The 14,684-nt window shown below is 49.9% G+C and overlaps 2 protein-coding genes and 1 pseudogene across 7 annotated transcripts in view; 1 reads left to right on the top strand and 2 right to left on the bottom strand.

Moving 5' to 3' along the window:
* Positions 1-329: 329 nt before the first annotated feature.
* LOC139707268 (tRNA-queuosine alpha-mannosyltransferase pseudogene) lies at positions 330-3,091 on the bottom strand (annotated as a pseudogene).
* Positions 3,092-4,249: 1,158 nt separating this feature from the next.
* Ccdc74b (coiled-coil domain containing 74B) lies at positions 4,250-9,809 on the top strand. Its single transcript, XM_027924336.3, has 8 exons — positions 4,250-4,522; positions 5,465-5,509; positions 6,597-6,656; positions 7,560-7,719; positions 8,751-8,940; positions 9,019-9,098; positions 9,174-9,230; positions 9,388-9,809. The coding sequence occupies exons 1-8, from the start codon at positions 4,264-4,266 to the stop codon at positions 9,524-9,526; spliced, it is 990 nt and encodes a 329-aa protein (XP_027780137.2). The 5' UTR covers positions 4,250-4,263; the 3' UTR covers positions 9,527-9,809.
* A 610-nt stretch (positions 9,810-10,419) lies between these two features.
* The window catches only part of Med15 (mediator complex subunit 15), a 73,219-nt gene continuing 68,954 nt past the window's right edge, over positions 10,420-14,684 (bottom strand). For all 6 annotated transcript variants that reach the window (XM_027924324.3, XM_027924327.3, XM_027924328.2 and 3 more), the window contains 7 exons: positions 14,550-14,684; positions 14,405-14,468; positions 13,439-13,505; positions 12,820-12,980; positions 12,565-12,731; positions 12,087-12,185; positions 10,420-11,478 (listed from right to left, as the gene is read on the bottom strand). In XM_027924324.3, the coding sequence (XP_027780125.2) occupies positions 11,342-11,478; positions 12,087-12,185; positions 12,565-12,731; positions 12,820-12,980; positions 13,439-13,505; positions 14,405-14,468; positions 14,550-14,684 (830 nt within the window). In that variant the 3' untranslated portion in view covers positions 10,420-11,341. The remainder of the gene's footprint in view (positions 11,479-12,086; positions 12,186-12,564; positions 12,732-12,819; positions 12,981-13,438; positions 13,506-14,404; positions 14,469-14,549) is intronic.

The raw sequence follows: 14,684 nt of genomic DNA, 5'->3' as shown, positions 1-14,684 counted from the left end.
ATGAGCAGCCCACGTTAATAACACCTTTTCAATATTGATGAGGTGAATTTTTTGTTGTTTTGGTCAGTGCTGGGGATCAAACTCCTAGCCTTTGTGCATGGGCCAGAACTATCACTGAGCCTAACCCCCAGCCCACTCCACTAGAGATGACATGTAGCCTTTGCTTAACGCTTTTAGCTTGCTTCCTTTAACTCTGAAAACCAGAATTTTTAAGAAAAGGTTTATTTAGCTCACAACTTTGTGGGGTTTTTTTTAATATTTATTTTTTAGTTGTAGTTGGACACAATATCTATTTATTTTTATGCTGCACTGAGAATCTAACCCAGGCCCTTGCACGTGCTAGGCGAGCGCTCTACCCCTGAACCACAACCCCAGACTTAGCTCACAATTTTGAATGCTTGAAAGTTCAAATAATGTGATATAGGTTCTGGCAAAAGCCCAGTGGTTGATGGTGGAAGCATGTGTGGGAGTGAGAGATCAAATCTCAAAAGATGAAACCTGAGAGAGTCAGGCTTATCACAATTCACTCTTGAGAATTCACTCACAATGATCTAAGGACTTTCTAATAGGCCCCACCTCTTCAAGGTTCATCACCTCTCATCACCATACTGAAGTTCAAGTCCCCAACACATGAACCTTTGAGGAACACAACATCCAAATGTAGCAGGGTCAAAAGAATTGCTGGCTGCACTTGACTTGAAACTTAAGCTATTTGGAGCACAGTCTTGAACAAGTATTTCCCAGCAGAGTAGGACCTTTGTAATTATACAGGATAGATCTGAACTAAAACTCAGCTTAAGGTGTACTGTGAAGTCCTCATATCATCCCCTCCACCCTCCCTCTCAGGTGAACATGCTATAAAATCCTTTAGTAGGGGATGAAAGAAATAAACACCAGGCCACTCTGTCTGATGCCTCTTCAGCTTTAGTTTGCAAATGTCCTCTAAGAAACAGGTATTCCTTTTTTAAAAAAATTATTTTTTAGTTTTAGCTGGACACAATATCTTCATTTTACATTTATGTAGTGCTAAGGATCAAACCCAGTGCCTCATGAATGCTAGTAAGCGCTCTACCACTGAGGCACAACCCCAGCTCCCAGACATCCCTTTCCATTACCTCCTCATCCTCTTTTAAAAAAAAAAAAAAAAAAAATTATTGTAGATGACAGCATGCTTTTATTTTTTTATTTTATTTTTATGTGGTGCTAAGAATCGAACCCAGTGCTTCACACATGCAAGGCAAGCAATCTGCCACTGAGCTATAGCCCCAGCCTTCCCCATTCTCTTTTGTTCTTTCCTTCTTCACAGTAAAGTCAGAGTCCGAGAGAAATTCCCTCTTTGGAATTTCTACTTAATCTAACTGTATTCCAGCTATAAAAATAGGTTTTGACTTTAATGTCCATGCCAGTCTCTGTGCTGCCTTAAGAGGTCAGAACAAAGAAGTGAAAGAAAAGGGTTTTTTTGGCCACAGCATAGAGTTACAGATTGGAAGATTTTTTTTTTTTTTTAAGTCTTAACTCTTTAAGATAATATAATTAATAAAAATGAAGAAGATGGGGCTGGGATTGTGGCTCAGTAGTAGAGCGCTTGCCTAGCATGAGCAGGACCCGGGTTCAATCCTCAGCACCACATAAAAATAAAGGCATTGTGTTGTGTCCATCTACATCTAATAAATAAATAAATAATGAAGAAGAGCTTGGCATGGTGGCACATGCCTGTAATCCCAGCACCTCGAAAGGCTGAGACAGGAGGATTGCAAGTTCAAAACCAGCCTAAGCAAAAGCGAGGCGCTAAGCAACTCAGTGAGGCCCTGTTTCTAAATAAAATACAAAATAGGGCTGGGGATGTGGCTCAGTGGTTGAGTGAGTGCCCCTGAGTTCAATCCCCAGTACCAAAAAAAAAAAAAAAAAAAAAAAGAAGGAAAAAAATAAAAGAAAAAGAAAATGCATATAAACCAGTAGCATTCGGAGACGCTGGTCAAGCTCTATGAGGAGATCAAGCACTTGCCTGGCACATGTGGAGCACTGGGTTCAATCCTCAGCCCCACATTTAAAATAACTAAATAAACAAAATAAAGATAAAAATAAACCAGTGGATGAAAGCTGGATACAAAAGTTGAAAAATATGCTTGACAATGACTTTTGCTCACATCAGAAAATCTATGGGAAAGTAAATAACTTGGCACTTGGGTCTGATGATGCTTTTCAGATCTTTGGGTCTCTGATCAGGAATCAGCTTCACAATTTTCCATATTTTTCATAAATATGGAGAAATGACTCCATACCAAAAACAGGGTTGAATACCACCACATTAGCCACCAGGCATCAAAGAATTTGGTTGTAACCATATTGAAAATCCCTCTTCTAATATTTCTTGACAGGTTTAGGCCAATTCTCATGTGAGTACAGAATCTTCAATTTCCCAAGGTCAGCCCGAAGGGTGGCCAGTTCTGTCAGGTTAAGCACCAGTCTTGCAAAGAGGATCCTCTAGTGCTCACTGATGGGAACATTCTGAAAGAAGTAGAAAGCTGCTGTCCATGCTTTCCAGTGCCACTTCTTTGCAGGAAACAGCTGCAGGTCCACCAGCTGTTTATGGCAGTGTCCATAGAATGCCTCAATGACACTCATTGGCCTGTTCAAACTTCAACTACAACAACTACTACTACTACTACCACTACTACTTCTTTTTCTTCTTCTTTATTCCTCTTCCTCCTCCCCCCACCCTTTTTTTTTGTACCAAGGATAGAACCCAGGGGTACTTAAACACTGAGCTACATTCCCAGCCCATTTTTATATTTTAGAGACAGGGATTCTTGCTAAGTTGTTTAGGGCCTTACTAAGATGCTGAGGCTGGCTTTGAACTGGGCATACTCCTACTTCAGCCTCCCAAGCCTCGGGGATTACAGGCCCGTGCCACTGCACCAAGCTGGCCCATGCAAACTTCTGTTACAACTCAACTTTTGTAGCAAGAAGAAAATATGTTCTTTCCTGTAGTCTTCTTGATAACCTTATAACCCAGGTTTACTGATATCTCTGCATCCATACAATCTGGCCTAGTGCAATGGTACCTCCTCCTCCTTGTCTCTCTCCCAACAATGTGGTGATGTTTTTATTTTATTTTTTTTAAAAGAGAGGAGAGGAGAGGAGAGGAGAGGGAGAGAGAGAGAGAGAGAGAGAGAGAGAGAGAGAGAGAGAGAGAGAGAGAGAGAGAATTTTTTAATATTTATTTTTTTGGCAGACACAACATCTTTGTTTGTATGTGGTGCTGAGAATCGAACCCGGGCCGCATGCATGCCAGGCAAGCACGCTACCGCTTGAGCCACATCCTCAGCCCTGTGGTGATGTTTTTAAAGGGTTTGCTTGTTTGTTTTTTTAAGTTGTTGATGAATTTTTATTCTATTTATTTATTTATATGTGGTGCTGAGGATTGAACCCAGTGCCTCACACAGATGAGGCAAGCACTCTACCACTGACTCACAACCCCAGACTGTCATAAGGGTTTTAAATATCCAGTCCAGACTAGATGAGCTGTGGGTCAGTTTCTTCCACTGTCTAGTCTGGGTCTTCCTTTCACTAACACATCACAGATCAACTCCAAGCAGTTGCTTCCCCTCAAGACAGCAGCAGGTCCCAGGAAAACTGAGAGACCAGCCAGGGAGCATGGGCCTGATTTGTCTTTCTCCTGGCCTTCTTGGAGTCATGTCTAGGTATGTGCATACAGTTCAGAGACAACCACAGATTTTTCTTTCAATTTCTTCAATTTTCAGATGCCATGGCCTATAGAACCTCCATCCTCTGCTTTAAGTCAATAAACCTGTGGTGTCCTATTTGATGTCTAAATGACTAGAGAGAGCCCCCACAGCAAAAGCAGCTCTCCTTTCAAGTACTCACTCCCTTCCTAATTTTTGCCCCTCTCTGATGCCTTCAGACAACTGTTTTTCCTATTTTATCCACATTTCATTATGAATAGATTCTGTGATTATTGGAAGTAATTGGAAGTTAATTTTGAACCTATAATTGTATCTCCTGCTCAAAAAGTAAACTGCTATTAAAAATGAAGCATTAAGACCTACTGTAAATGCAGATGGTTCCAACGTTCAAGTCAGAGGATGCTTTTTAAGTCAAATGTACTCATCTAGACAGAACGTGGCTGTAGGCCCCGCCCCTCCTCCCTCCCCTCGGGCGTGCCTGTTCCCATGGCTACGCGGCGCCAGGCCCGGTCAACCCGGCCACCAAGCTGAAGGCGGAGGCAGTGGCAGTGAAGACATGAGCGGGGTGGGGGTGGCGGCTGGGGCGCGGCCCCTCAGCTCGACGACCCCGGGCTCCCGGGCCACATCGCGCCCACGCCAGCGCCCGCTCGCGGGCCTCCAGTACCAGGTACCTCATCCCACACAGCTCGGGCTCAGCGAGGCACAGAAGCGGGTCCTGGACCTGGAGAAGAGCCTGCAGTTCCTGCAGCAGCAGCATTCGGAGACGCTGGTCAAACTCCATGAGGAGATCGAGCACTTGAAGCGGGAGAATAAGGGTGAGTCTTGAAGCTGGGACGCGAGAGACACGCAGCCCGTCTCTCCTGGTGCCCTAAACCCTTCCTGGGCCTGCAGCCAGAAGCACAGCACCATAAGTTCCAGATCAGTTTTGGGATACAGGGAGGGCACAGAGCAGTATTCCCTCACTCATGGACAGGGTCAGGCCAATCTCATTTTCAAAAAAGTTTTTAAACAAGTTGAACATACTCAAGTGAGAGTGTACAGCTCAGTGAATTATAACCAAGTATCAAGGGCAGACACTGTCTGGACCTCTCCACGAGTGTCCATGTTATTCCCAGGCAGGGTCTTTCTAACTGCATCCTTGGGGTCTCCTCACCAGCTAAGCCATGCTTGACACAGAATCTGAAGCCTGTTGGGACTCTGGCCTCACTAGTTAGAGCGTCTCTGCCCATCACCTGGTCCTGCTTGCTTCAGTTTCTCTGGCCTGCTTCTAGTTTTGTCTTTATGTGGATTGACAAGGACTCAGTAATGGCATCTGTCATGTTAGGGCACCTTTCCACATATCTTCTTGAGTCTCACCCTGGTTCCTGACACCTGACCTGGCCAGCCCCATATCTGGGCATCACTTGATTATTGTCTTGCTCACATTTGCACATTCATGTCCAGGGCCTCCTGGAGGGCTGGGTTATCATGATTCACTTCTCTACCCCTGGAGCCAAGGCCTTGGCTGGCAGTGTGCCCTGCAGACATTAGGGACATGGTGGGAGATGACAGGGAACAGCCAGAGGCATTTCTGGCCTAGGGCAAAGACTTGGTAGAAAAGGCTGGCAGGAACTACAAGCAAGAGCCAGTCAGCCATGATCACAAGCCAGGACTCTTGGGGACTAGGAGGGAGTAGGCAGGGCAGGCCAAGCCAAGCTTCTTCTTTCAGAGAAGCTATGGCTTTGAAAATGACAAGGAGAACATGTGCTTGCTTCCAGATCTCCACTACAAGCTAATAATGAATCAGAAGCCACAGAAGAAAGGTAAGGCTGAGGCCCCTTAGTGCCTGATAGGAAGTTACCTCTGTCTACTGCAGCCCCCATCCCCAGATTGCTCATGTCCATCTGGCATGCTAACTCAGTGGGAACTGGTTCTGGGGGAACTAAATAGATGCCACTTCCCCCACAGCTGGGTAACTTTATGCAGTGCAGCAGGTGTTCAGTCTCAAGGCCTGAGATCTGAGCAGATGGGGCTGCAGACCCTTCCTCATCTGAGCAGAGCTCCTGAATCAGGTGGGGGCCCTGGAACAGCCCCTTTCCTCCAGGGCTTCACTACCCTCTGGCTTCTCAGCCCTGTCTCTGGTCCCTTAAACCTTGGAAGAGGTGACTCTGGGTATACTCCCTATGAGAAATCTTTCCTGCCATCATCTCTGTAGACACCATGGGAATGAGTGGGAAAAGAAGCAGAGACTCAGCCTGCAGCACTTGTCCAAGACACTTTCTTGTCCCTGTTATGGCCCATTCTCCTTGCCTATTCCCTAGCCCAGCCCAGGGGTACCCCTATTGAGTTCTTGGGTTCATTCTTCTCCTTACCTTTAGAACATCAGGTGGTCTGACTGGCAAATGGTGCCATTTGGGAACATCCTATCTCAGGTGGTGCCCAGGGCTCTCCCTTCCTGAAGACATGCAGAAAATAGAGTGGAGGAACAACACTCTGGTTTATCTGCAGATAACCTCTGGAGCAGCCCTAGCAAGCTGTTCTGGGCAAAGTGTAGCCCAAGTTAGTAGCTCTAGCCCTGCAGGACTGGAGGCCCTAATGAGACACCAGGAGAGGTTATGCTCTCACTCAGGACTTGATGTTCTTTAAGTCACAACTTCCTTGCTTTATGAATACCCCTCAGGAGACAACTTTTCCAGTGGCCTCTGTTCCTCTGGGAACTTGGCTGGGTATGGGGCTGCCTCAAGGGAGTGTTGGGTAGAACAGGCAGGACACATCCCCACCAGGTTTGGGGAGGAGTCCCCACAAACATTTAGGACTGAGGCCTGCGAAGGCCAGGAGGTTGGGACACGTGGGCTCTTGGGTGGTAGCTACTCTCATGTTGGGTTGAACCTTGCATGTTCTCTCTTACAGGCAGCATGTCCACATCAAGCTTTCAGTCCAACAAGTCCATCTCCAATTCAACAGTGTCAGGTGAGTGGGCCAGGACCCCCCATGTACTCTGAGCAAGGGCCCTACTTGGGCCCAAGGCTGGGGTGGCCAGTATGGGTGCTGACCAGGGAGCTGTAAGCTCATAGTGGTCTTATGTTGAGCAGACTTTGGGAAGACCCCATGGATTCAGGGGAGAAGGGTTAGTTAAAGGGAGCCAAGAAGGGCAGTCCCTGGTACTCTGAGAGCTGAAGTCACAGGAGACTGAGGAGAGTGGGATAAGTCCGTGGCCCAGAGGGAGGCCTTGAAGGAAGGCTACCAAACAGGACAGGGTTGGGATATTGTTGCAGGGCAGCAAGATACTATGGCAGCCCCACCTGGGCAGGAGTGTGATCAGTTGGACTCACTGATAGAGGGGACTCCTAAGTGCCTGCCAAGGCCCCCAGTGGTCTCCCTGGGAGGATGTGCACAGACTGTCCAGCAGAAGGCCCGTTGACCTGTTATGCCCAGATAGGCAAGATGCAGGTGGGATGATCCTGCCCACAGAGCCCTTGCCTTATAACATCTTTTGAGGAATGAAGGGAGCAGAGAGCTTCTTCTCCCATTCTGACTGCCACAAGAGGCCAAGCTTCCTTACCAGTGGGCAATGGGCCTGGGCTTGGGCCTAGAGAATAAACCCATGCAGAGTTCCAGTGCTCTTCCCCAGTTCTATTTCACTCCAAATGGAAGCCAGCTTCCACCTGATTGTTCCGGCGTGTTCAGCAGGCACGACTCATAGACTTTACCCTCAGAACCCCAATTTATTCCTCCCATCAGACCTTCCAAGGGAGGCTCTTTCCATCTCCTATTTACAGAGGAAACCGGGGCAGGGGCAGGGGCTTCTTGGGTGCAAGCAGCTGATCCCAGAGGACTTGGGCAGTGACTGGCCCTGTCGGGTCTGACCTGCAGCCAACTCTCAAAGCAAGGCAAAGCCCCAGCCCAGCTCCAAGAGGCAAGAGTCGAAAGCTGATGCCCCCCAGAAGATGGACCTGGAAGAGGAGCCATTCAGTGCTGCCCTATTTCACAGCAGCAAGCTGGACAGAGTCCCTGGGGTGCAGGGGCAGGCCAAGTAAGGCTCACCTGCATCAAGGCACAGGCCTGCAACCCAAAGGCCCTAGGCTTGCACTTAGTAGGTTCCCACCCTGGGAACAGCAGATTTCTTCACCCACTTCTCCATTGGCTCATGAAGTCAGCTACCAGGCTATCTGTTGGGTGCTGCCTTCTTCCTCTTCCCTGGGGGTCCTGGAGGGTCCCTGTGCTGACAAGGGCCCCAAAAAGAGGACCAGTTGCAGCTCCTAAACCTTTCTCAGAGAAAAGAAACAAAAAAAACCGATCTGATTTCCAAATTAGTTTTTTACCAAGAACACAGTGAGTAAGCCTGGTGTGGTGTACACCTGTAATTCCAGTGACCAAGGAGAATGAGGCAGGAGGATTGTAAATTCAAGGCAGCCTCAGCAACTTAGTGAGGCCCTGTCTCAAAGTAAAAATTAAAAAGGGTTGGGGGATGTGGCTTAGTGGTTAAACATCCTGGAATTTAATTTCAGGTATCAAAAAAACAAAACAAAACAAAAAAAACAACCAACCAAACAAACAAAACACACACACACACACACACAAACCACACACACACAAAAAAACCCAAAAACAAATCCACACCACAGAGCACAGTGAGTGGGCCTGACTGATTATCTTGGAGTTGGGTGCCTGCCTTTGGAAAGCACTGGGCCAGCAAGGCACAGCAGAACTAAAATCTGGTGACCACTGTTTCTTGGACCTCCCTGGAATGCTAGAGTACATGATCTGGAATAGTGTAGTTAGTTGGACAGGATCCCACTTCTCTGAACAGACCTAACATTCCCTAGAGACCAGCCTGCAGTGAGAAGACCTGCTGGCCATGAGGTTAGGACCCAGTTAGCTGGTCCCAAAGAACACACCTGGTTCCCAAAGAACCTTGGTCAGCAGAAGGGAGCCAGGCCCAGCATAAGATATGTAGATGGCCCTTTTCCCCTCATGGGCCCACACTGGCATGGACACTGCTGTGGGAAGGGTGGTAAGATCAATTCCTTAGGCCACCTCTGGGCTGCTGTTATGACATTTCAGAGACAAGGATGCGGAGAACTCTAATTCAGGGGCCACCTTTGTGGGGGTCACCCAGCACAAGGGCAGGCAGGTGACAGGAGCAGCTCCCTTGATGAGCCTGCCTCCACACCTGCGCAAGCCCACTACAGTACAGCAGTGCGAGGTAGTCATCCGGCAGCTGTGGAACGCCAACCTCCTACAGGCACAAGAGGTGAGGCCTGGGCAGGGCATGGCCTGGCACCTCTACAGGCCCTACCTTGTACCCCACCATGCCTCTCTTCTCTTTCAGCTGCAGCATCTCAAGTCCCTTCTGGAAGGGAACCAAAGGCCAAAAGCTGCCCCTGAGGAGGCTGGGCCTGGCTCTATAAAGTGAGTGCCTCTGTGCCACTGCCCCAGCCACCAGTGGGACCTAGTGTGGGGCTCACTGCTGACTTCCTTCCCCAGGGACCAGGAGGCCACTCAGTTCCCCAAGGTCTTGACCAAGGGCCTCTCAAAGAAATGGTGAGTTTCCTGGCACAGGAGAGTGGGTAATAGTCTGATGGCCACAGGGAAGAGGGCTGGTCTCAGGCAGGGCTGCCAGCTCTCAGTCCAGCTTCTACCCCAGGGGCCCAAAGGTCTTGAAGATGCTTACAGTGACTGCCCCTTTCCCCATTCCCAGCTTGATTCTGAGCCCAGTGCCTGCAGCAGAGCGTGGTATCCTGCCCGCGCTTAAACAGAGCCTTAAGAGTAATTTTGCGGAGCGGCAGAAAAGGCTGCAGGTGGTGCAAAGCCGGCGCCTGCACCGCTCAGTTCTCTGAGCCCAGTGCCCACAGCTGGAGGCTAGCTCTCTGTGCAGCAGTTCATATGCTTTCTACTACTTTTAAGCCACGATGAATTCCAAGACTGGGGAAACCCATGACAGATAAAGTACTTGATCTCAGAATTGAGAAACTATTTATTTTCTAGCTATTATTTTGCTATTCTGCATTAAAACAAAACCAAATTATGAAATAAATATTATGCTACCTGTTGAAGACTGAAAATAAAACTTGTTTCTCCAAGTCCTAAGTCTCCTTCCTCACTGGCTATCAGTTGTTTTCTCCTGGCCATTTGAAGTAACTCTCTGCTAGTTTGGAAGGGACCTGCCTGGGCAGCCAGGGCTTGCTCATCCCATGAGTTGGCAACTCTCCCAGAAAAGAAGCATCTCCCTGGAGGCCAGATGGTTTTCCCCCCCCTTGTCTTGGCCAGGGGCTGCCTTTCCAAGCGATGATTATTCTGGGTCTCCTGCCCAGACTGGACACTGCTAGGGGCAAGATGCTGTCATTTGCTACACCAACACTGCTGATTGGTCCAGCTGAGCTGTCTTGGACGGGCCACGTCTCGGGAGAATTTTCTCCTCCAGAATGCCATACCTCCCCTCATCAGAATAGCAGCTGCACATATCACCTTGTGGCGGTCAGTTCAGGGCCTAGTGCCATCCTACAGGCTCTCTGCCACCGTGCTCCATTTCCTGGCCACTAATCTCAGAAGGACCTTGACAAGGAATCTGGGCATGAACCAGACTGAGGAATAGTGTACTGTATCAGGAGCTAAGATCTGGAGCATCCTGGGCTAGACTGGACACTGTCCACCTGCAAGACTGACAGCATCCCTAACAGAACAATGGTCCCCAGCTTCACAGAGAAGGGGATGCAGTGATTAACTCATGAGAAACACGGGAATGATAAATTTATTATAAGAACCACATATGACAGGGTAGTGCACATATAAAAAGGGGAAATTATTATCACCAGAGGGCTGCCAGCTGGTGCTCAGTGTGAAAGGCAACACACGGAGGCAATGTACAGCTGCATCCCACAAGGAGCCTCCACTCTGGGGGCAGCACAGAGAATAGGGTACTCTGATGATGCCAGGTCCTCAGGACAATGCCCAAATGGTCCCTTTTCATCCCTCACAGCAGGGACATGGCATCCTTCACCCAAGAGCAGCACACGGGTACCAGGGACAGGCTCCTCAGATGCCACTGCTCCCTCACAGTGCTGAATAAGAGCTTCAAGAAGTGTGAGCAGAACCCACCTAGCTGGTGGTAGGGAACTCACTGCTGCCCACAGGATAAACTTCTCTCAAAAATGGAGCCTGTGCCCTTAATCCAGGAGTGTCCCTGTGATATGACCCAACTGCCACAAGTGACACAGCCTGAATCCAAACCGATCAGAGATTGTACTTTAAGGTTTTCCTATGTCCTCCACATTCTCTTATAGAAATGAGTAAAATGTATTCTAACCAGATGCATGGACAAGACCCTGAGTTCTCCCTCATGCTGCTCAGAGTGGACACGGAGCCTGGAGAGATCACAGGAAGTGCAGTCCAAGGAGTGTGGGATCTGATTCCCTGGAGGAAAGTGTGAGGAGAATCTTCTCTAGAAAGTGTCCCCCATGCAGACAGCTCCACAGCCAACTGGCCCAGTACTGTACAAGTATGGGGAAATGTCTGGCAGGTCCCAAGGCAGAAGAGAAAAGCAGGAAAGCTAACCTATCCCAGGCTTTTTAAGGAAGTCAACACCTAGAAACATCCAATATGAGGCATGAGTCCACAGCCCCATCAAGGCTTCTGGCTGTCCCCGCAGTTCTTGGCTAGGAGGCTGAAAGGCAGGCCTGGTGGATGCTCTGTGCCCAGGTGTTGAGCAAGGCTGTGACTGAATGCTTGTCAGGAAGCTGCAGCAGCCGGGAGGTCATGCACCGGTGCACTGACTGCAGAAAGGGGTTGGCATCTGCAACAGAGCAGCAGGCCATGAACACCAAACCCTCTCAAAGCAGTCAGACATGTCTGAACCTGGCCCATATGGACACCTCTCTGGGAAGCCCCCCAACCCCTAATCAGTCTCCTGTGCTCGTCTGGAAGTAGGGCTCTCCTCCCAGAGCAACAATGTCAGTGAAAAACTGGAATCTCAATGGGATCTGGACCCATAGGCTTTCCCTCTATGACACCCTAAGGGGACTGCCTATACCCAACATAGTCTCTCTGGAGTCACATCACCCATATAGATCCACATGCACCCAAGCTCCTGGTGGTGGGCCCATGTAAGCCCTGCTGAGCTCTAGGGGCCACCAGGATCAACTGGGTCTATCCTTGAGCAGTAGGCTTGTTTACCCCTCCCTGACTAAACATAGCTGCCCTGGAGCTGTAAGATAGGGGCAAAGGACACAATGGGGGAGGAGGTAGAGAGTCTCTTCTTCCTCCAGGTGACCACTGTTCCTCCCTGTGCAAGGGGAAACAGGAGGGATACACAGGTAATCCTGCTACACAGGAAACCCTGTTTGCCCAGAACTGACCCTTGCCTTTCCTGGGTTCCCAAATGTTTCCTCTTGGTTCACCCACCATATTGCCACTGCCGGTCAATCCACAGTGGGCTCTGGGCAGGGTAGTCAGCAGGCACACTGAGCTCCAGTGGTGGCACACTTGGGAGGTCCTTGTCGTCTGCAACACACAAGGCTGCCTGTGACCTGGCCCAAGCCTGGACCTGACACAAACACTGGCCTCAAAGCCCTGCTCCTGAACGGACCCTGCTCACAGTAAATCCAGTGTTTCTAGCAAGCAGAGCCACTGTGTATGGGGAAGAGGTGAGAGTACATGGGCTCAGGCCTGGGAGGTTGAGGCTAGGCCAACAGGAAGGAGGAGGAGTGAGGACAGAGTGGGCAGCTTGGTAGGATGAGTGCAGGGGCAGGCTCAGAGGAGGGAAGTACTTGTGTCTTGAAGGCTGAGCATTTCATGGTCTCTGGTGTAGGCAGTAGAGTCCTGGGGCTTCCAGGTTAGGATTCACTCTCCCAAGTCACCCCTATCCTACCCGGACACTCACCAAGCTTGCATATCAGGTGGACGGTGCCGTTGTTACTGCAGTGAGAAGGGTCCAAGTTCACCAGGAACTTGGGATCTAATCTGGCCACCTCCCCTTGGAGGACGTTGGGGATGCTCTGCCGATCATCCTCCTCAAACCTGCGCTTCCGGGTACACACCACCGGGGCCCTGGAGGAGGTGGCCATGGTGACCACGCTGGTTACATGCAGCCTTTGGCCTGCAACCCACCACAAGGCCCAGCCCTGGTTGTACATACGTAATAGGTGGGCCATGGATGGCTGTCATGGCTGGAACGAATGTGCGGTACAGGGAATGGTTGAAAACGGGAGAGCGGATGTTGGCCAGGACAGCATCCAGGAGTGGTTGGCATAGATCCTGCTGCTTTGTTGGTAGCACTGGGGGTGGTGGGGGCGTGGGCTAGGGATAAGACAGACAGAGTCAGCAGCTTGAGCTTGAGGCCTCACCCATTGTGAAGAGGACTTCCAGATCCCAAGGCCATCATCCTCACCCATCACAGAATCCTGAGGATTCACCCATAACATCCACCCCTGTGTAGCCAGTGGTGGCCAATAACTGGATACAGTCCCCCACCCTGGCAGCCCTGCTCAGGCTTTACTGTCTAAGGGCAGCACCTTGTGCTGGGCTGGCAGATGCAGGGTGGCAGAGGCACCCATGGGACCAAGGTCAGAAGGTGACTTTGTGTTCCCACTCTCCACAGCAATTGGGCCTGAAAGAAGCCTTGTGGGCAGAGTTCCCAGGTTAGGCCTAGACCCAAGCCCTGATTGCCCTTGACCATGAATGCTCCTCCCATACATCTTCTGAGATGCTGTGAGGTAAGCCTTGACTTCCCTAGAGGTGCCTGAGACTCCACTCACCACCGCCATGTCATTCTTGAGTTTTTCCAGGGCGATCTCACACTTCTGCAGGGTCTTCAAGGGACACCTGAGGAGAGAGAGAATGCAGGCTGGTTTCTGTGCAAGAGGGCTTGGGGAATCAGTGACTCTTGGGTGCTGATCCCAACCATTGCCTGCCTGGCCTCTCTAGGCTTTAGTCATTGGAAACCTCCATAGAAACCCCAGCTAGTAGCCAGCTGCTCCCAAACCAGGCTAAGGCCTCAGTCTTATCTAGGCCAGTCCCTGTCCCCCTTGGCCCTAAAACCCCAATGAATAATTAACCCAAGAAGACCTGGAGGGCTGTGGAACAGTGATTACCATTCAACACAGATAAGCAGAATTAAGAGAAACTTCTAGAAAGCAAGCAAGAGCTTGAGCTGAGGCAGTGAGATAGGAGAGAAACAATGTGCACAGTTTTGCAGTGCTGTCCCAGCTCAGGTGCTCATAGCAGCCCATGGCCAGCAGGAAGGGAAAAGGGATGAGAAGACGGCAAGCCATGGCTACCCACATATTTCTCATAGGCATCACCTATAGCTTCATTTCCACAATGAGCCACATGGCTGCTGCTAGCCCTGCAGCAGACAAGGTGACTGAGACATAGCTGCTAGCCAAAGATTACTGAAAAGTTGGGCAGAGCTAAAGATTAGCCTCAGGTAGACGTGGTGAGGCCACTGTAAACCAGGACCTGAGGAGACAAACTATGGTGGCCAAAGGATAGAAGCATGAGCTCCACAGCAGTGGCTGTGGAGTAGTGCAAAGGCTGGGTGCTGGAGGTGAAGTCTGGGATTGAAGCCCCAATACATACCTACATGGAGCCTCAGAGGCTTCTGGCAGGGCCCAAAGACCTGCTGGACCACTTTGCTAAACCTAGGTCATCACAAGCCCTGGGAGCCCTCCACAAGCTGTGGTATAGCACTATTCCGCCCCAGAACCCTCTGCAAAGCTCACCTCTTAGAGGGGTCAGTCAGAATGTCCAGAAGGCTCTTCATCTTACTCAGGTCCTTTTTCCTGTCTGGGACAGAGAGAGGACACTAAGATGCAGGCTCTGAGTGTCTGTGGGGCCCCTGCACCCAGCCCTGGCCTCTGGCCCCACCTTCATTCTTGTCAATCTTGTTGATCATCCGGCGCAGGGGCTCAATATACTTGGAAAGTTGCTTCAGCTTGTCCAGGTATTGTTGTTCCTCTGCCTGGCTGGAGCCTGCTGGGCTCATGACGGAGCTGGGGTTCA

The sequence above is a fragment of the Marmota flaviventris genome, chromosome 1 (assembly GCF_047511675.1).
Source record: "Marmota flaviventris isolate mMarFla1 chromosome 1, mMarFla1.hap1, whole genome shotgun sequence".
In the NCBI taxonomy this organism is placed as follows: domain Eukaryota; kingdom Metazoa; phylum Chordata; class Mammalia; order Rodentia; family Sciuridae; genus Marmota; species Marmota flaviventris.
This window is presented reverse-complemented; position numbering and strand designations above follow the sequence as displayed.